Source organism: Arvicola amphibius, chromosome 8 (genome assembly GCF_903992535.2).
Source record: "Arvicola amphibius chromosome 8, mArvAmp1.2, whole genome shotgun sequence".
NCBI classification, from domain to species: Eukaryota; Metazoa; Chordata; class Mammalia; order Rodentia; family Cricetidae; genus Arvicola; species Arvicola amphibius.
Genome location: NC_052054.1, coordinates 61,821,154 through 61,844,025, shown reverse-complemented (window position 1 = coordinate 61,844,025; position 22,872 = coordinate 61,821,154). Strand labels below are relative to the sequence as shown.

The window sequence follows — 22,872 nt, the reverse complement described above, 5'->3', positions numbered from 1 at the left end:
GCCCTCTACAATCTGGAATTCCTCTGCCTTCTCTATTACCAAAGGATGGACTGTAAAATAATTCTCAGCCTACTAGGAAACTAGGAGATATCAGTGGACTATGTTCCCACAGGGAATGTTCAATAGTCTGACCCTGTGCCAATACTTTGTAAATCAACCACTGGAAATAATATGCAAGCAAATTCCTAAGTCTATAATTACCATTACATGGACGATATATTGTTATCTGACTCAAATGCAGATACCTTAGAAAGAATATTTGAAGAAGTAAAAAAATCTTGCCAAAATGTAGACTACAAATTGTTCCTGAAAAAAATGCAGAGGAGATTCTGTCAATTACCTAGCTTACAAACTAGGTATACAGAAAATTAGAACACAAAAATTAAAAATTAAGAGAGACCGATTGTGTGACTTTCAAAGATTTTTAGGAGATTTTTTCCAGTCTATGACCTTAGATGGTGACAAAGACTTAAATAGTTTTAGGAAATTAAGAGCTTAAGCAGAAAAAGGATTGATGGTCATTGAAAAGAAATTACAGGAGACACATGTAGATAGAGTGAATCCGTATCGTAATTGCATTCTAGTCATATTGCCTTCTAGAATTTCCTCTACAGGAATTTTAATGCAGAAGTAAGATATTATTATAGAATGCATTTTTTTACTACACAAATCAAGTTAGAAATTAAAAACTTATGTGGAAAAAGTCTCTGAATTAACTATAAAAGGTAAATTGCAAATTCCTCAATTAGCAGGTGTAGAACCAGCAAAGATTATAGTGCCTTTTACTACTGATAAAATAAAAAAAATATGGAAAGATAATGAACCATGGCAAAGGGCTCATGCTAATTTTTAGGCGAAATTAACAGCAATTTTCCCAAAAGTGGTAGAATTAACTTTATAAAGAGAATTACTTGGATTCTTCCACAAATTGTATGTGTTGTACCAATAACTGGAGCCCGTACATTTTATTTTATTCTAATGCAAATAAATCAGGAAAGGCAGGTTACAAATCAGAAGAATTAAGTAAGTTCTTGGCACAACTGGCCTTTGGGCAAGAAACTCCCCATGACTCAACCACTGACAAAGTGCACAATGTCTAGACAAGCAGGATACAAGGAAAAAGACTGCCAAACCTTGCCAAGACAGGGCAAGACAGTTTTGAAAATTTTCCAGTCATGTGGGTGGGGATGCAGTGAGTGGATTTGGGGGTGGAGTGTAACTTGTAGGTCACTGCATCTGATCAATAGGGTAAGGTTGGAACAGCCTACCTCTTGGTCCACTCTATGCAGTCATAGTCTATCTGTCAGAGATCATCTGAGATTTCAGTGGATAGGTAGGTTTGGGGCAGACTGGGACTTGTAGTTTACAATTTTGATGTCTCTTCATACCTTTGGAAATTGTTTCTCCTACCCAAGATTCAGTATTATAGTTAAATGCCCCAATGTTTATTATATGCAGGATTCAGTCATCCATTGATGCTGATCTAACCTTAAGAGCCCAAGAATCTTTCTGTATTCTATGTTGGCATTTTCAAAAGTCATAGATTCAATAGGTACTTGTCTAGCATCTGTGCCTTACTCCTATTTGTACAGCGTTAGTTAATCTTTGTAAAAAGTCATTAAAGGTTTATCTTTGGCCATGTTTAACCCTGATATATGATTCATTTTATTTTCTTAGTTCTTGAATCCTGTCCCAAGTATTTAAGGCTGCTTAGTGACACAGGGACAAGATTTGTTCATTGTAAAGAGCTTGAGCCTCTGGGTCAGCATAAGTGCCCTCACAAAGAATTTGATCTTGGGACATTTCAGGTCCTTTTGCTTTTCCCTGTTGTTCTAAAATTTTTGCCTCTTCCCTAAAATGACATTTATACATCAGTTGAGGCCTTTCATCCAGGACTGCTGAAACTAGGCAGTCATGTGGCATAGCTTTAATGCTAGAAGCCCATGTCTTTACTATCTCCCTAACAAATGTGGAATGCAAGCTGTAGGTTACTATTTATTGCTTGCTTAGTTTCCTTTAGATCATTCATTCCTATATGTATCCATCTATTTTCTTTGATTCCTTTTGGGCCTTTAGAATTTGATGCTTGGTCAGAGTAGATTATAGAGTAGGAAGCTAAAACTCTGAGTAAGTCATCTCTCACAGCTACTGGAAACATTAAATCCTATCCTTGTACCTTCTTTCCCTGCTCATCAGCTCCAATAATTTCCTCAATCATTTCAAATCTTTTTACTACTATCTTTTGTAAAGCCTGAATCTCCTGGCCTGCATATATTTCTAGTGATTTCATTGACACACCTAGCCCCTGGTCCTCATTCTGCACATGTAATTCCAAGGTCTGAAGTTTTTCCTTTAAAGGTAACACCTCATCCTTGAACATTATTTGAATAGCATGCAGACTGCTATTCTGAAGAGATAGTCTGTCTAACCTATTATAACTCTTAAACAAATTTTGATTGTCAAATTCAACAGTATGAATTCTTCAGATAATTTCTTTGTACACTTTCACATGGATTCAATTTTGTCTGTCAAATTAATGTTACCCTTTTCAATAGTATTATTTTTTTAAGGTAACTTTTGATTTTTGATGGTATTAATTCTATCAGCTATTTGTTCATTATTAGTCCGTAAAGACTGTATTATTTCTAAAAGTTCCTCATTCTTGGCTCTATTATCAAATAATTTTCTTAAAGATCTAATATGAAGAAACAAAATGAATCCCAAAATCCAAATAAATGGATGTATCACAATAACCATATAAGCCTTGCAGAATACAATCCATAGTATTAGCAAAAAATTTACTAAAATTTTCCATGGTAATGTTGTCTGCCATTATATAACTTTCAAGTTTTTTGATTTATTAATTAGCTGAGTTCCGGTGAATTGTTTTAGATGTAATAATCTTTATTGTCCAGCAGGTGTCGTGGTTGCAGAGTTGCAACTAGCCACACAACCTGGTGTTACAAACAGTCCTGAGCTGCTATGGTTTTTTTTTTTTTTTTTTGCCTTGGTACCGAGAAATATGCTTGGCTTACAAATTAAAAGCAATTAAATCAATTCCATAAAGTGAGAAAGAAGCCCAGAACTCAGGAGCCTGGGACTACAAACCAGAAGCTGTGCAAGTCACCAGGAGTCAGGGAATATGGCAAGAAATGTGGCAAGGGGTGTGTGTGTGAGGGAACTTGGGAAATTTCCAAGCCACAGAAAGTGGTGGGAGTTTTACAAAAAAACTGCTTAGGTAAAAGCAAGCCAGGCAGGCAGGGGTGGGAGACATTCTGGGCTGTGGACCAGTTAAGCCTTTAAGCCTGTCCACCTAGTAGGTATGGAGTTTGGATCTACGTGGGTGCCAGATGAAGAGGGACACTTAAAAGAAACCCCACACTAGCTCAGAAATGAGTATAAGAGAGACTTATTTATTTAGAGGTAGACTCACAGATTACAGTTCTCTGCTCAAACAGGGAACAGCAACTGAATTCTGTAGCCAGAAGAGAGGCAGGATGCGAGTTTACATGGGTATTTATTGTATAAATGGCCACGCCCACATGGGCAGGTAACTTAAAGTCTACTGGCTGTAGGAATTTCTACTTCAGCACACACACAAAATAGCTAAATAAATAATATTTATTTAACTAAAAGAACAGAAATTCTGGACTTCCTTGTTGATACTAAATCAACAGTCAATAATATTAGAAGTTGATAATGTCAAGAATGTATTTATTTAAAGGGTGGACTTAGTTGCATCAGGGCTCAACTATTTTTTTTTTAAATGTTCAGGTAAGTTTACTATGATTGCCAGTCAAATGCAGTTGTCACAGCAGTCATCTGGGAAACAATACTTTGAAACAACCCCTTAAAGCTGCTCCCAAGGCACAGGCAGCCCTCACCTCTAAAGGAATGCTAATTTCTTTATAAAGCATGTTGATTTTTGTAATAGGTGTTCCTTTGCCTTACTTTCCAGCTTTGCCATCCAAGTATAAACACTCAAGACTATACTATAAGTCTGTTTAGTTTTCCAACCTGTTTTTAGCTTTTGCTCTTAGGATAGCTCCTCCATCTCTTTCTCTGAACCGACCTATTAAAGAATCTGAGCTCCTCTGCTTGTAAAGTTTCCTCCTGTTTATGTCACAAAGGCACTGTGCATCCCAATACAATCCCCTGCCTTGTCTACATTCTGCAAAAGAGCAGCTGGATCTAGAGACAGAACTATCTGACAAGTTGCGCTTTGGTCTCTCATGGTGATTGTAGCTAGATGATTTTCTTTTTCTAAATTCACTAATGATACCCAATGGCCTGGATCCATTACTTGATTGAATGTTACAAAAAACCAATATAGACGCATTGCAATTTTGGTTTTATTATTTTAAATGCATTAAATATGTTTTATGGCTCCAGAATATGATCTGTTTTTATGAAGGTAAGTATGTAAAATTGGAAGATTGTTCATGCTGCTGTTGCTGAATGAATTATTCTATAAATGTCAATTAGATCCTGTTGATTGATGGTGATGTTCAATTCATTTCAGTCCTCACTGATTTTCTCACTGCTGGATCGGTTCAGCAGGAACAGTAAACTCATCTTTTTCTCTTTGAGGTTCAGTCAGCTCTTGTTTCATGTGTTTTGGCAATGTTGCAAGCAATGTGTAGTTAAAAATTGGGATGCTCTCAGTAAATTAGACCCTTTTATGATGAGATATCATTCTTTGTATGCTTGATCATTTTTGTTCTAAGCTTATCAGTCTGAAATTAATGTAGCTAGTCCATTTTGTTTGTTTTAAAATGTTTTAATTTCAGAAACAGAGGCAGTAAACCTTCAAGAAAACAGTGTTTTCTAAATACAGCATGCCAGGTGGCCTATGATTTCATAGAGATTATGGTAATATGCACAAGGCTGATATAATCTCAAGACATACAAAACTGTAGTATGAAGGAAAGAAAGTGGGCATGAAGGCCCACCCCTAGCTGAGAAGCTATTGACATTTGATTAGTATTGGAAGTAAAAAGTTGGTTTTCTTTAGTAGTTAACACATGGTGTAGTAACCATATTTCAGGACAGGCACAATGCCTAAAAGTAGGTGACCATCATAAACTGGACTTAAAGTGGGGTGGAGAGGGAGAGGAGGGGGAGGAAGGGGAGGGAAAGGGAGAAGATCAAGGGAGGAAGGAGAGAAAATAAAGTTGGTTGGGTAGGAGTTGGGGTGGATCTTAGAGGAGTTGGAAGAAGAAATGAATATGATCAAAATACAATATATAAAATTCTCCAATAATGAATGAATGTATTATTAAGGGCTCAACTATTTTAAAGATACTCACATGTTAAAATCAGATCATTCACTGTTTTCTGACACCTGTTTATTTTATCCTAGACAATATTATGATAAGTCATTACAAAATATCTGGCAAGTTAGAGTAGACATTGTTTTGCTGTTTTTGTTGTTGTATTTTTAATTCAGGAGACATAAATTTCAGGGTGTTTAGGGTTGAGGTCAGTCATTCTTAGCAAGTGAACTACCCTGCATTTGATCTTTAAAAAATAAAGGAAAGAATAAAAGAATTAAAAAATGACTGAGATTTTATGTTAGAATTTTATAACAAAATTCCTAGGACCCCCTCCATTTTGGGGAAGCCATGAATAACAAATATCTGAATTCTTATGTCCCTTTTGATTGCTCTGCTTTACTGAATCCAAAATGAGATTATTACTCCACTGTATAGGTGGTCTTCGTAAATAGACATAACATCTATATAGAATTAATATACATCCAGTGACTAAATGAAGCATTTGGGATTTTGTTGTTGTTGTTTAAAAACTGCATAAGTTTGATGCAATTGAAAAAGCATTACCTGATTCATTTTACTCTCATATCTAGACAGTGATCCATGTGTGGTAAAATTATATGGGGACTTGTATGGACAGGACTGTGAGAGATAGTGCATCTTGAATAAAAGAGAAAGGAAAATCCTGAAGACATCTAATCCTGGGATGCAAGAATAGAAGAAACTCAGATATATTATGAGTCATCATAGTGACATCAAAGTAGATATTTAAGTAATGTCTTGTAGAAGGAAGAGCAAATAAAGAGAAGAGTAGTTTATCTGACATCCTATTAGATAGAGTTTGAATTAATGCATGTCTAAGTATATTCTACACAGCAGTGTTTGGCATTTACAATGACATTGAGGCACAGTAAATGAATTTTGAATTATCAAAAAAAAACTAAAATCTTGTGTATGCAAACTGGGTGTTGAGTGTGTTATATTATGTCCTATTTTTGTTAACATTGGCCATTTACATAGTACTATGAACATTTTCCTTTTAATTAGAAAAATACTATAATTAACAATACCTTCTGAAAGCAAATAATACACAAAGGTTATTTTCAAATTTTAATTGATTTTCTGCTGTGTGCTCTAGGTAAATAATGTTGAATATGGTTTGCATATTCTAAAAATTCACAGTAATAAGAGATGTAAATTCATATGATTATAATAAATTAATACTCCAATGTATATTCACAAACAATGCATGTTATGGTGTAAAATGATTATGTCTTAGGGATTCACTGGAAAAACAACATTTGAATGAATTCTACATTGAAAAGGAAGAAAGATTTATTCAGCTAAATTGATATGGCACCATCATTTCTTGGTAGTAGAGATTCACAGACAACTTTTACATTTTTTACCCTCTGTATTTTCAGGTTGTATAGTGGACACATTAGATAGTGTGAGATGAGTGTGATGAGAGTTAGGATGCCTTTTGTGAATGCCCTGGGACCTGCCTCCAACTGTTATTTGTTTACCAGACCGGATACGGGTATAGTATAAGAATATACCACCTAAAGTTGAGAGGGAGATCCAGGTATTGATCAAAGAGTGGGTTATCAGATTATGTCTGTTGCTAATAACCTATTTTTGTTTCTTAAGGTAAATGTACTTTACCTGGTAATTATACCAGTGATTGTCTGTATCACATTACAGATAGAATATTAGGAGAGAAGAACTACCTTTCACAGGAACAACATTCAACAGAAACCAGGTTTTATTTATGGTTCCTTAAGTCACCATCTTGTTTAATGACAAATGGTTTGATGATAACCTGCATAGTCATTCACACTGATCATTGGTTGATCCCACACAAGGCTTTGAGTCAGCAATGGTTCCCAGTGACCTTTCACTGTGGGTGAGCATAAAATTGCAGAGCATAGAGCTGGTGGTCAGACTGTCTAGTCAGAAACAATGAGTGGTTTTAAGATGATGCTTCATTATTATTTTCTTTGTCTGTACCAATGTTACTGTGGATGGTCTTTTTCCCAATGCTCCTGCTTAGGTGATAAAATATCATTTAATTTAGAAATAATTTAGGAAGATCTTAAAGTTGAGGTGTGCAAAGTCACAAAGTTCTAACAGAGCTGTTTGGTTTCACTGGTGTTATGTACTCATGGCCTATTAGGCACTCATACTCCCTAGGCCTGAAATTTTACTTTTTTTTTTCTTGGTAGTCTTATTCTTTTTTTGTTTATTTTTTTATATTTAAAAATTTCCATCTCCTCCCCTCCTCCTCCCCTTCCCTCCCCTCCCCTCCACCCATACCCCCCCTCCCTCCCTCTCCAGGCCAAGGAGCCATCGGGGTTCCCTACTCTATGTTAAGACCAAGGTCCTCCCAACTCCCCCCAGGTCCAGTAGCTTATATAACCACCCAATTCTTTGTTTCTTAATTTGTAAAATGAATGAAGAAAATAACAACCATAATAATTTTAAAAGAATTAAGTAGATAAACAATGAATTCACTCAACACAAAGCCTAGTTTATCGTAGATACCTAGGGTATTTACTCCTTTTTATCTTTATCCTCCAAAACTGAAAGAAATGGTACACTTAAACTTTACATGAAAGATAAGAATAGAAAAATTTCACACAAGTGGGCTTCATGCAAATGATGAATGTTTTATAAGCGCAAAGGTAGGTCCTGTTGTTATCATCCACAGAAATTGTCAGAGTCACTTTAGTAGAACTCAATTGTCATGAGGCCAGAAAAGGCTCATTCATACCTTAGTAATATATGTGAAGGCATTCATGAGAGGAAAATTGAGCTACTCTTCTTATTTACAAAAGATATAATTAAAATGGAATTAATATATAAAAGATTTTGTAATTAAGAACAATAATTATTAGCAAATGGACAGCAAAGGATTTAGACAATGCTGGACCTCACAAATGTGAAGAGGCTAAAAGGTCCAAGGTACTTCTGAAGATGTAACCTTACCAAACTTCTATACCTAAATGTTTTTATTATACTTTTATCTATATTTAAAAACCATGAATGTTAAGAATTACAATATTAAATGTTAATTAATTTCTTATGTTGCTGCACAATAGTTCTATTGTTGCATTTTTTTTTCACTATCAGAATACATCCTTGTTGAGTTGAGTATTTTAACACAAGAAAATAAGGGGGAAAACTCTTATCTATCTACTCTTCTATACCACAAATATTGAAATGCTAAGTTAAAGTGTCATATTGTACACAAATAATGTGCAGTGGCATGGCTTAGAAGGACAGCAAGCCACTATTTAGAAAGAAATTTTAATGTTTAATCTTTGAACATGAAAAGACCATAAGGTTCCCTTATCTAACAGTTTTGATTATGACAGATAAGCTTTTCTTTATTAAAATGCATAATTGATGAAACTGTAAACTCTATTGTTTAAAATAAAAGTCTAATTGTGACCTTGGTGGATTTTTCCTTTCATGAGTATTTAATGTCTTCTCTTACCTCTTTTAATTACTTTTTGTTTGACGTCTATTTTGATAGATATTAAAATGGTTACACCAGCTTGTTTCTTAGGTCCATTTGCTTGGAGTATCTTTTCCTAACCCTTTACCATGAGGTAATGTCTATCCTTGATGTTTCGGTGTGTTTCTTGGATACAGAAGAAGGATGGATCTTGTTTTCACATCCATTCTGTGTTTTATTTTTTTTATTGGGAAATTGAGAGATATCAGTGATGAATGATTTCTGATTCTTGTTATTTTCTTGTTACTTTTTTGGTGGTGGTGGTGGTGATATTTGTATATTCCTTATTTATGTTTTATTATTGTGAGATTATCTTCTTGTGCTTGGTTTTGGGACTCTTTTCTTCATGTTGAATTGCTGTGTCCAACTTTATCATGATATTTTGCTTTATTTTATTATATTTTATTTTGTCATGTTTGGTGTAGCATGCGGGCAGGCCTGCTTTTCGTCCTGCCCAGCTCCTGCATGGTTAGCTTTACACACGAAATAACAACACACAAACTGTATTCATTTAAACACTGCCTGGCCCATTAGTTCCAGCCTCTTACTCACATCTTCATTAACCCATATCTAATAATCTGTGTAGCACCATGAAGTGGTGCCTTTCTAGGAAGATTCTGGCGTAAGTCCATCTTGAGCCGGAGCTTCATCAAGTCTGACCCAGAGAGCAGAGGCATGGTGATTTATTAACTTCCCTTCCCAGCATTCTGTTCTGTCTACTCCGCTTACCTAAGGGCTGGCCAATCAAATGGGCCAGGCAGTTTCTTTATTAACCAGTGAAATCAACTCAAACAGAAAACCCTCCCACATCAGTTTGGTTGCTATCTCTTAGGAGCCTGTTCTTTACTAAGGAGAGACAAAAAGGGAAGGGATTCAGAAGGGCAATGAGGTAAGAAGGAGATGGGAGTGCTAAATGGAGGGGAAACTATAATCAGGATATATTATATGAGAAAATAATCTATTTTCAATAAAAGGAAAAAAATCAAATTGTGAAAAATTTTTTTAAAAGCTCTCAAGAATACCAATAACTTAGTTCTAAGATTCTCAAATGGCCTTTCAGAGATGTCTATACTTCATGTCCCTCTTGGGAGAGAAAAGAAGAACAAAAGCAAAAACCACATAATTGCCTTTGAGGTGAGTGACCATGGAGAAAAGATTAAAACCCAGCAATAAAAATACAGGCATGTAATGCTGAGAGATCTGGGACAGCAGGATAGAATAGTAAAAAAAAAAAAAAATCTTAGTATATGTCACTTTTGCAGGTGACATTACAATCAATATTCTTGTATATAAAATCAAGTATAAATAGTACATGAGGTAATTTCCTAGAAGTGGAGCCACCAAGGCACAGAAGGTGCATGCTCTCAATGTTGAAGGATTTGGCACAATTAGCTTCATTGAGTACTCTGGACTCAGTTCGTGGGCAGATTAATGGCATTTGTTGTTCCTGTTAGTGTCTATGACTCTCCTAATGGAGATGGATTGCACAAGTCCGAGATGAAAATTCACCATACTTAGTATCTGTCAAACCCAGAAATTTGTAAACCAAATCCACTACCACTCAGCTCCTAGGATAGGTGGACAACCAGATGAAAGAGTAATGATAAAATTGCATTAAAACAGTATGTGCACAGTCTCAAATTTGCTTCTCACTGAAATCCCCCACTTTTCTTGGTGTTAAAATCTGGTCACGTTTAAATATTCTATTTTCCTAAAGTACTCTGGTTTATAATAATCATCAGTACTTTTTCTTTTATTTTTAATAAAACAATTCTATTTCAAACACATTTGTTTTTAATTGAATAAATCAACATTTATTAGAAGCCTTAAATTATATCTATGACTTAATTAACAACTACAAATGTTCAAAAGTTTAGTTATATGAGGAAATAGGAAATAAAGTAATTTTTATTAACTTGAAATTCTATTTGAAGGGACTTTTGACTTAGAAATTATGGACTAATTCTCTTCTTATAACTTAATTTTTCTCTGGATATATAAAACAATATTTATATAAAATTATCAAACTGTGAAGTTTGAATAGACAGCTGAATGTATTGATAAATGGCCACAAATGCTTTAGAAGTTCAAGATACTTGTAGAAATAAAATTTGAGTTTATGAGTGCATGGCAAATTCACTTTGACATTAGGAATATCTTTGCAACTTAATCCAACTTCTAAGCTTGCGATATTAATGAAGGACATGAACTTAAAGTCCTCCTGATATTGAGTGGTTGGCCATGCTCTAAACACCTCCAAAGACTTGCCACACTTACTATAATTCACAAATGATGTTTAGCTTAAAGGGATCCATATCTGAAACATATTTCAGTAGATAGGTATAAAACATTTGTCCCTAAATGTAAATTTCAGCTCTAATTCTAGAAGTTGTATATGGATTATATTAAGATTCTTATCTTCACTTAGCCTCAGATTTCACATCTGTAAAACTGGGACAATGCTAATGACACCAATCTTATACAGATCAAATTACACAAAATTGAGTGTATCTTTTTATGTCTTCACTTATAAAAATTACAATATATGGTAGTTACTTAAAAAACAATTATATTGACCAGTCGGTGGTGCCATAAGCCTTTAATCCCAGCACTAATGAGGCAGAGTCAGGCAGATCTCTATTAGTTTGATCTACAAGAGCTAGTTTCAGGATAGGCCACAAAGATACACAAAGAAACGCTCTCTAAAAAAAAAAAAAGCAAAAAACTATGTTGTTTCATTTTCAGTTCAAATAAATGAATATCGGTGTTACTTTGAAATTAAAGGCAGTTATTCTCAGCTGAAAATTGGATGATATTTTTGATAGGTTGACTATTTTGTTCATTTATCTAGAGTTTTCAATAGAGTAAACTTCCATTCCCACATTAGATATGTGATGAAATTAATGAATGTCTATTTAATGTCAAATTCATTCACATTAATGATTGATATAAGTAGCATGGAAAGATACAATTTGTCTTTTTTTAAAAAGTGTAAAGGTGTGTCATTGTTGTCATCTTGACACATCAGGGAAGAGGGAACCTCATTTGAAGAGTGGTTTCCTCAGATTAGCATTTGGGCATATCTTTAGAGCATTTATTTGATTGCTAATTGATGTAGGAAGGACCAGCTCATCTTAGAATAGGTGGATCTAAGCTGTATAAGAAAGATATCTGAGCCAGGAGTTGGTGGTGCATTGCTTTAATCCCAGCACTAAGTTGACAAAGGCAAACATATCTCTGTGACTTTGGGAAGAGCCTCATCTAAAAAGCAAGATCCAGGACAGGCTCTAAATCTACAAAGGGAAACACTTTCTTGAAAAACCAAATCATAATAAAGGAAGGAAAGAAGGAAGGAAGGAAGGAAGGAAGGAAGGAAGGAAGGAAGGAAGGAAGGAAGGAAGGAAGGAAGGAATGTGAACCTTGAAGCAAGTCAGTAAGCAGTGTTTTTCCATAATTCTGGTCCACTACTGCTTGAGTTTGTGCTTGGTCTCTTTTAATGATGTAAGCTTCCCTCATTCTGTAAGCCAAATAAGGCTTCTTTACTTTTATACATTACTTTCTGTCATGCTGTTTATTACATGATAAAATAAAGCAAATTAAGACAATTGGTTTACTATTTCTTGATATGACAGCTAACTGATATACTTAAATTTATGGCTTATATTTAAAACATAATGAAAATTTCTGTGTCTCATGAAATATTCCATAGGAAATTTGTAAGATTCATGAACAAAGAAAAGCTATTGAAACAACATAATAATGCTGTGTGAAGCTTCCATTTTGTATTTTGTGACAAGTATTAGATGATAATAAATCAATATTATTATTTCTTAGTTATAGATTTTTTCAGTAAGTCATATTTTGAAAGCATTTATAAGTAGTTCTGCTTATGCATATTTTTCATAACTGTCATTATTTAATTATTTCTACTAGAAGGAATGATGCAAAGAAGTTTTCTTCATGACCCTTCCATTGACATTGTTTGGTATGAGATATCCACTTAGTGAAAACAGAATTTTCTGTTCTGGGTACCATTTGGCATTAATTATTGAAAAAATATTAGAAAACAATCATTGGGCAGCTCTTTCATTTTTGTTGGCTTGTCTGAGATGACAGAAATCACTAATTTTACCTCATTTTTGCCTTAGAATATTAAAAAATTCCAACCTTGCTTAGATTGTAATCCTAATTAGATTGTATGCTCTTCCGGGTAAATAGAAAACTAGTAATGATAAGAAAATTTCAAATGTGTATAATGAAACAGACTGATGTTTATTAGGAATTATGAAAATAAGTAAGAATACCTTTGATTCTACAACCTTTGGTAATTTTGTCTTGTTTGTAGCCTACTATTGCTGGATGAATATTAAATATTTCATAGTAGTTTCCAAAAGGCTAAATATATGTAAACTTTCAGGACAAATGTAAAGGTAATGAAAATAGAAATGTCATGCTTCCAAGTATATTTAGACATGAATGTACTTAAGACATGGCCTTTGTACTTATAACTAGTTTAAGCCAGCCCAGCATATGGTAACCTTTTTTTCCATATGATTTTGAAATTGTTTTAATTCAAAAGACAGATCAAGGCCAGGAAATCTCAGCACAAACTACAGCTACCTTTATAAGTGACACAACTGTCATTGGGGTAGATTATGTATATTATGGGATACTGATCTTTCCAAATGTTAGTACCTAAATGTGGAAGATTTACTCTTACAATCACAGACTCACTAGACTACCAGAAATTGGAACTGTACTCATAATCTTGCCACAGTCAAGAATATATGATATAATTGAGCATCAATCACATGGGCTCTATTGTAGGTTAGCTTGCCAGAAAAAAAGACTGGAAATGTATTGTCAAATCAACTGGATCTAGAACCAATTGCAATGCAAGATAATAGTCACTCTTGTGATGGATTCTTTATTTGAAACAGGAAGAAGCAGCTTATATACATATATACTGGCAGCCTGAATAAAATGCCCCTAAAGAAGAAAAGTGCTTTTTGTCTGCTTGCCCTCACTTGATCATAAGTTGGATTAGAGGACTGATCAGCATTTCCAAAATGGCTACATACTGGGTGACTAAACATTTGTTAGCTGTATTGATTGACTCATGCCTCCATAGTTTCAAACAGCAAAATCAAAAACAAATAAACAAAAACAATAAACCCAAATGGTTTTATACACCAAAATCAAGCTTCATGGTGTAAGCTCCCTGTATTCCTTATACCACAAAGTGACACTAAACCAAAGAGGATGTGTGACATATGTTGTGAGGAATAGTCACTGTTAGGACTCAATTCTAAACTTTAGTCAAGTAATTCTTTAGATTTAAACAGAAACTGCAACTGTGTCTTCTGGGAGGGTAAAATCAAAGTCTTATTCACAACTTGAAGTAAGGTACCAGATGAGAAATACCCTTTGTGCTGTCTCATACATGATAGAATAAAAAAAACCACCCAGGCAGTTCCTTACCAGGTTTATTCACCTTTTATCTGTAAAGAGTAGAGATTCAGAATATTTACCCAAGATAAGCATGACTTCAGACAAGCCTTATCTATGTGATTTATGTGGAGAAATGTGAGGTCTCCAAGGTGTTCCGATGACGTCATTTGTTTAAGGACAGGTTATTACTTACTGTCATTTACTATGTGAAGGAGATGATAAGATAGGTATTTTCTTCACATTTGATGATACACCTCTGTTCACTTACATCAGCTGTTCCTTATTGATGTTTATCTTCATTCACTCTTTTCACATTGGTCAGTCTCACTTTCATTATATGTTGTGGAGCTGTGTCCAAAAATAAGGCGGTCAAGTGTGATGAGATTTCCTCTGATAACATGGGGTTAAACCATTAATTAGCTTCTGATTCTTCATCTGCTTTTTCACTGGCTATTTGAGGTATTTTTCAGCAACCTCAGAGTTCTTTTTTATAGTATCTAGTATTTGTAGTTTCAATAGTCACTCAATTAAATATTTGTTTCTTACATATTGACAAATATATTTATTGATTATAACCTATGATTTTGCCATTTTGTACATCAAGTTAGTCAAATACTGTCAAATTTATGTTTTAACAACAAACTTTCTAAATATAGAGATAACCTCACATTTACTAAAAATTAAATTTGAAAAGTAATCATGTCCTGTTCTTCCCACCTTCAACAAATTTTCCAGTATTGACTTTAACTTTTACCATATGATATTCATTAGAGACCATCAAAGCTCTTTTTCTTCTATTGAAAATAGATGTTTTTCTCATCTAACAATCCTGATGATTGTTTCTTATCTCCCTATTTAGTTCTCCTTTTAGCTCCTCCCCTCTTCTCCTCCCACACAGATATATGTCCTTCTTGTCTCTCTTCAGAAACCAAAACTGGCTTCTAAGGAGCAATAATAAAATAAAATAAATAGGACAAAATAAACCAAAGGAAAAGAGAGAAAGAGAAGCTAAAAGAAACAGATACAGACACAGAGACTCATTCCTTAATACACTTAGCAATGTCATAAAAACACTAGTTGTGTTCTTATGTGTGGTAACAAATGCCTTTAATCCCAGCACTTGAGAGGCAGATGCAAGCAGATATCCATAAATTTGAGGGTAGCTTGATCTACAAAGTGGGTTTCAAGACATTTGTGACTGTTCAGCAGAGAAACCATGTTTTTAAAACAAGACAAACAAGCAAACAAAACAACCAAATGGAAAGCCATCATATAAAGAAGGAGGGGAAGGAGGGGGAGGAGGGGAAGGAAGGGAAGGAGGAGAAGGAGGGGAAGGAGGAAGATGTAAAGAATTTGTAAAAGCTCTTTCCGTTCCCAGCGCAGCCATGGCTCGTGGTCCCAAGAAACATCTGAAGCGTGTAGCAGCTCCAAAACATTGGATGCTGGATAAACTAACCGGCGTGTTTGCGCCTCGTCCGTCCACTGGCCCTCACAAGCTGAGGGAATGTCTGCCTCTGATCATTTTCCTGAGGAACAGGCTTAAGTATGCCCTGACTGGCGATGAAGTGAAAAAGATCTGCATGCAGCGCTTCATTAAGATTGATGGCAAAGTCAGGACCGATATAACCTACCCTGCTGGGTTTATGGATGTCATCAGCATTGACAAGACTGGAGAGAACTTCCGTCTGATTTATGACACCAAGGGTCGCTTTGCCGTTCATCGTATTACACCTGAGGAGGCCAAGTACAAGTTGTGCAAAGTGAGAAAGATCTTTGTGGGCACAAAAGGAATCCCACATCTGGTGACCCACGATGCTCGCACTATTCGCTACCCTGATCCCCTCATCAAGGTGAATGACACCATTCAGATTGATTTGGATACGGGCAAAATAACTGACTTCATCAAGTTTGACACTGGTAACCTGTGTATGGTGACTGGGGGTGCTAACTTGGGAAGAATTGGTGTGATCACCAACAGAGAGAGACATCCCGGCTCTTTTGATGTGGTCCATGTGAAAGATGCCAATGGCAACAGCTTTGCCACCCGGCTTTCCAACATTTTTGTTATTGGCAAGGGCAACAAACCATGGATTTCTCTTCCCCGAGGAAAAGGAATCCGCCTCACAATTGCTGAAGAGAGAGACAAGAGGCTAGCGGCCAAACAGAGCAGTGGGTGAAACGGTCTCTAAGAGACATGCTGGAGACGTATTTCTACTCTTGCTAACAAGCCTTTCTAGGCAACGTGCTAGATTAAACAGCATGATGAAAACTAAAAAAAAAAAAAAAAAAAAAAAAAAAAAAAAAAAAAAAAAAAAAAAAAAAAAAGAATTTGTAAAAATCAATGCATTTGAGGAGAGTAATTTCCAATGAACAGCAAGACATGAGGATTATACATACATATATACATACATATATATATATACATACACACACACACACACATATATATATATATAATATATATACTGCAATGTGTGTGTATGTCCATGTGTGTGTGTAAAGGATTTGTAGGGCAAAAAAGGAAAAAATATACATAAAATAGAATGAAAATGAAATGCAATGAAAAACAAAATTAAAAAGCCCCCCCTAAAGGAAGTGCTTAGACACAGCATTAATGATACATGGAAACACCAAACTTTGTCAAACTGGGCAGTCACTTGTAGAAGAATCATAGATCCACATTCATCATGCTGCACAAACTCAACTCCAAATAGATCAAAGACCTCAAAAGAAAGCCAGATACACTGAACCTAAAAAAAATAGTAAAGTAAAGAATAGCCTCAAACTCATTGACACAGAACAGAAAGCTTTCCTGAACAAAACACTGTTAACAAGGGTGCTAATGCCAACAATTAATAAATGGTACCTCATAAAATTAAAAAAAATCTGCGTAGCAAAGGAAAATGTCATTTGGACAAAGCAGCAGCCAAAGAAGAGAAAAATAATTGTCAACAGCACATCCAAGAAAGAACAAATATTAAATACATAAAACTCAAAAAATATCAAATAATCCAATTAAAAACTGGCTACAGATCTAAGCAGAATCCTCAAAGGCAGAAACTCAAATGGCTGAGAAACACTTTAAAATGTTTAAAAATATTAAAAATGTTAAACATTCATAGCCATCAAGAAATTGCAAATCAAATCTACTTTGTGATTTCATCTTATACCTCCCTAAATGAAATTGAGGAAAAGACAAAAAAAGGAAGAAATCAACAAATGCCTTAGAAAAAACAAAGAAAGCCAAGAAAAAAAATCAACATGTAGGAGGATGGAGCTGCTTGTTGGTTCCTAGCCACTTAGCCTCAAAATAATCACACAAAAACTGTATTAAATAAAACACTGCTTGGCCCATTAGCTCTAACTTCTTATTGGCTAACTTACATCTTAATTTAACCCATTTCAAGTAATTTGTGCATCACCACAAGGTCATGGCCTACCAGCAAAGTTTCAGCACATCTGTATCCAGTGTATCCATGGCTTTTCTCTCTGACTCAGCCCTTCTTTCTCCCAGAATTCAGCCCAGCTTTCTCTGCCTACCTAAGTTCTGCCTTGCTATAAATCCAATAAATCCAAAGCAGTTTCTTTATTCATTAATGATAATCACAGCACACAGGGGAGACTTTCACATCATCAACAGGTGAAAGAAATAGTCCAAGACTTGAAAAGTGAACTTGCTCTTGAAAACTAGCTCTTACAACTTAAAATAGCCCATAATAATTATCTATGTTTAGCCATGTGGATCAGCACCTTTATCAGTGAGACCTTTTCATTTTACTTCTTCTGCATCTGACTGGTGACTGCATCTGGCCTTTCCTATCCCTAGAATTATCGTAGTCTGGTTTCCCCACCTATATTTCCTGTCTGGATACTGGGCTGTCAGCATTTCATTAAACCAATATGAGTGACAAATCTCTACAGTGTAGAAAAGAATTATTCCACAGCATTTCCCCATTTTTTTTCTTTTCAAAACAAGACCCTGAATCTCATCTGCTTTGTTTAGTTTTTTCCCTGACCATTCTCCATGACAACTTGTAACCAATATGCTAAACAAAGACAAACATCCATAATCTTTTTTTGGGGAATGTAGGTGTAGTTTCTGCTGTGGGAACTCCTTCAGTCAACAGTCTTTAAAAAACCAGCCCACTTGGGTGTGGTCTCTTATATTATAAATGCAGCCATAAACTTTCACATGCACTCTTTCTCTTCTGGTTGCTGGGTACCATTCTTATTTCCTGTTCCTGCAGATGACTGTGATTTGAGAGTCTACTCCTAAATAATTAACCCTTTATGATACTCAATTCTGAGCTAATGTTGGATTACTTTATAGTGTTCTTTTTTATCTGGCATCCATGTGAATCCCAACTCCATGCCTACTCGGTGGATTGGTCTAAAAGGCCCAAAAGGTCCATGTCCCAGAAGGTCTCTCACACCCACCCACCTGGCTTAATTTTACCCACTAAGTGTTTTTTTTTTCCAAAACCCACCACAGCACAGCTACCATGTGATGACTTGGCAATTTCCCAGGCTCATACACTCTTCACCCGCTGCCTCTTTCCTGACTGTTCATGGTGACTTGTGCAACTTGTGGCTTCTGTTGCTTGCTTATGAGTGCTGGGCTCCTTGCTCTGTGTACAGAATTGACTTCATTGCTCTTAACTTGTCAAGAAAAGTATATTTGTTAGTACTTAACCAGGCACCAATGCAAGGAACCAAAGCAGCACAGGACTGTTGTGCTGCTGGTTACTTCTCCCCACTACATGGTGCATAACACCTGCTGGCCAATAAAGATTATTACACCTAAAAATTAATTGAAGACAATATTACCATACAGGAATTTAATAACTTTTTTTGCTTATACTATGGATGGTATTCTGCAAGGCTTGTATGATTTTTCTGATACATCAATTTATTGGATATTGGGAGTTAGCTTTGTTTTTTCATTTTATGTCTTTAAGAAAATAGTTTGATAACAGCCAAGAATCAGGAACTTTTAAGAAATTATAGAGTTTTTTCAGAATAAAAATGAATTGCTGGCAGAAATATTACCATCAAAGATCAAAAGTTAGCAGAAAATTAATATCATTGAAAAATATAACATTAATTGACAGATAAAATTTAATCCAGGTCAAAGGGTACTGGGAAATTACCTGAAAGAATTCATACTGTTGAATTTGACAATTAAAATCTATTAAAAAATTATGATAGGTTAGCAGATAGAGTTTCTCTCCAGGAAGGCAATCTGTACATTATCCAAATAATGTCCAAGTATGAGATATTATCTTTAAAGGAAAAATTTCATACCTTGGAATCACATGTGCAGAATGAGGACCAGAGGCTAGGTGCATCAATGAGATTACTATAAATACATATAGGTCAAGAGATTCAGTCTTTATAAAAGTAGTAGTAAAAATATTTGAAATGATTTAGGAAATTATTGGATTAGCAGGGAGAGAAGGTACAAGGACAGGATTTAACATCACCAGTACATGTCAGAGTCAAAGATGACTTACCTAGGGTTTTAACTTCCTACCCTGTAACCACCTCTGAAAAAGCATCAAATTCTAAATGCTCAAAAGGTTCCAAAGAATGTAGATGGAAACCTATAGGTATGAATAATCTCAAAGAAATTAAGCAAGCAATGGTATCTTATGGCTTGCATTTAACATTTGTTAGGGAGAAGGTAAAGACATGGGCTTCCAGCAATAAGACTACCTCACATAATTGGCTTCAGTCTGTTTCAGCAGTTCTGGGAAATGGGCCACAACTACTGTGGTTATGCTATTAGTGAGAAGAGGCAAAAATTTTAGATCAACAGAGGAAAAAAATTGAGACTTTTTAAGGTCAAATTCTTGGCAAAAGCAAATATGCTTACCCACAGGATCAAGTCCTTACAATGAACACCTCTTGCCCCCATGCCACACAGCCACGTTAAATGCTTGCACAGGATTCAAGAACCAGAATAAATAATTGAATCATATTTGAGGATTAAACAAGGCCAAAGAGAAACCTTTTGTGACTTTTTGTAAAGATTAACTAAGACTGTGCAAATAGGAGTAACAGACCCAGAAGTTATATGAGTTATTGAATATCTGGATTTTTAAAATGCCAACTTAGAATGCAAAAAGATACTTGGGCCTTTAAAGGTTAGATCAGCACCAATAGATGAACAGATCCTTCAAACAATGAACATTGAGACATTTGACTATAATACTGAGGTTTGAGTAGGAGAAGCAATTTCCAAAGGTATGAGGAGACATCAAAATGGAATATTTTAATTGTGTTAGAATAGGACATCTGAGAAGTGATTATAGAAAAGGAATTCCCAGAAATAATGTCTCTTCTGGGAATGGCAAAAATAGAAAATCTCAACCTTCTGAATTATGTAGAAAATATGGCAAAGGCCTACATTGGACCAATGAATGTAGATTAACAAAAGACAGACAAGGCAACCCGATATCATTGGGAAGCTCCTGGGGGGGGGCTCTCACAGACCCTCTAGTCAATTGTGGTCCAGTCATTCTCAGTCACTGTGGAGGATATGTCTCACAAGCAAAACTCAAAAATCCATTGCCTTTTGTAAAAAAAAAATCATTCTGTTCTGGATGATGGAATAAACATGGAGGATGAATCAAAAATTCAAATAGGAAATAAGAAGTGTACGTTTTGGAAGACTTCTATAAATGATGTGTTTACCTCAGAATGGAAACTGGGAGATATGCTTCAGTGGGAAAGGAATTTAGCTCTTGCTTCCACAAGAGAAGAAAAGCTATGGATGCTATCAAAATTAATAAAATTTGATTTGATAGGGAAAATCTCTTGAGAAAGAGAAATGACAACTCATTCACAGAAGTAAAAACCATACAGCTGGTAAGGAAAACTCATAAGTATTGGGCTAGGTTTCTCTTCTCATCTTTACAGACAAATACTTATCTTCAAAAATCTGAGAGACCTTGGACATATGAAGTCTTAAGCTTTAAGCTACATAGATATTAAGAATTATAGGTCAGTATACAGGTTTGTCATAGCTAGACTAATAGGGTTCTTTAGATACATATACATAGTGATTGTATTTTGCATAGATAGGTAATCATCAACCACTTTAAAGAGCTGTAGAATATGGCATTTAAATAACTTAGGATTCTGTTGATACGAGACACAATTGTTCCTGGAAGCACCTATCTATTCCTGAAAGAATGTTGAGCATGAAAGACACTCCATTTGGAGCTTGTTTTCTTTTTGGCAAAACGTCTTTTGGCAAGGAACTGCCCATGCATTGACCAGTGACAAAATGAATGGTGTTCAGACATCATGAGGATATAAGAAAAAAGATTTTCAAACCTTGCCAAGAAAGTCGTATGATGGTTCTGAAATTTTTCCTGCCTTTGAGAATTATCTCAGTTACTCTAGGCCTTAGCCAAATTTCTTTGTTTCAGTGTTGCAAATGAGGCTTTTGGTGGTTGCCCACATAGCCAGATGTCTCTGCCACTTATAGTACATTTTGGAAGTTGATTGATTGCACTTCTTGTTTATTCAAATAATATTATTTCCCTTCATGAGTCTTTGATGGTATTTAAGACTAAATAGCTGTAGTTACTTTTCTCTCATTACTTGACCAAACTATTGCTAATATAAGACTTAGACTCCTTAGGATAGAATAATAATGGAAACATTTAGCATATGTTTCTAGCCTGATATTATGCTGGTTGTAATTCTAATATTTGTACTTGATATTTGTTCTTATTATATGTAGTTTTATATTAGGCTTAGAATTCTCTTATTTAGACAAAAAGGGGAGATGCTGTGAGAACTCATTCAGTCAATAGCCATTAAGATACCAGCCCCCTTGGCATAATCTCTTATATTATAAATGTAGCCATAAAGCTTGCATATGCTCTCTCTCCCCCCAGGTGCTAGATTCAGTTTCTATTTTCCATTCTTGCAGAGGTTTGTGATTGATGAAATTACCCCTAAATAAATATCCCTTTATTATATTCAATACTAAGCTGGTGTTAAATTATGTTAAAATGTCCATATTCACTTTTCTAGGCTACTTCCTGCTAACTAGAGGTGCTGGTACTCTTATGCAAACCCCCCAAAATTTATGATTATGGTCAAGTCCTTACTGGAGTATTCTGTGAGCTTTGATCATTTCAGTCAGCTGCCTTGAAGCTGTTCTGGATGTAGAATTCAGAGGAAACTGCAACAGAGTTGCTCTGAAACATTGGATCATCTAGGCCATCTGTTCCCACTAGAGATTTTTCAAGAGATCTTCCTTTATCAAACTTTATTTTTATTAACCAATAACAAATTCACAGACTTTCATTTCCTATGGAAACAAAAGCAAACCTCTTCTCCAAAGTAATCTATCTTTTTACTTTAACTTTGAAGTCAAGGTATTTTCAAAATATATATTTTATATTAATTCAATAGCATTTATAATCAAATGTCTTTTAGCAGCTGTTGCTACTTCATCAGCAATCAATTCAAAAACAACACAATAACATACAGTATCAAGATTCTCTGTGTATATTCCATTTTTATGTTGCTTTTTTTTACTCTATTTCTTTTATTTTAATTATAATTTTTTGAGACAGGGTTTCTCATGTATCTTTTGCTGTCCTGAAT

General features: G+C 35.1%; 1 protein-coding gene across 1 annotated transcript; it reads left to right on the top strand.

Annotated features, from left to right (window-relative positions):
- Nucleotides 1–15,612: 15,612 nt before the first annotated feature.
- On the top strand, nucleotides 15,613–16,528 carry LOC119820967 (40S ribosomal protein S4, X isoform). Its single transcript, XM_038339714.1, has one exon. The coding sequence runs from the start codon at nucleotides 15,630–15,632 to the stop codon at nucleotides 16,419–16,421; it is 792 nt and encodes a 263-aa protein (XP_038195642.1). The 5' UTR covers nucleotides 15,613–15,629; the 3' UTR covers nucleotides 16,422–16,528.
- The last annotated feature ends 6,344 nt before the right edge of the window (nucleotides 16,529–22,872 follow it).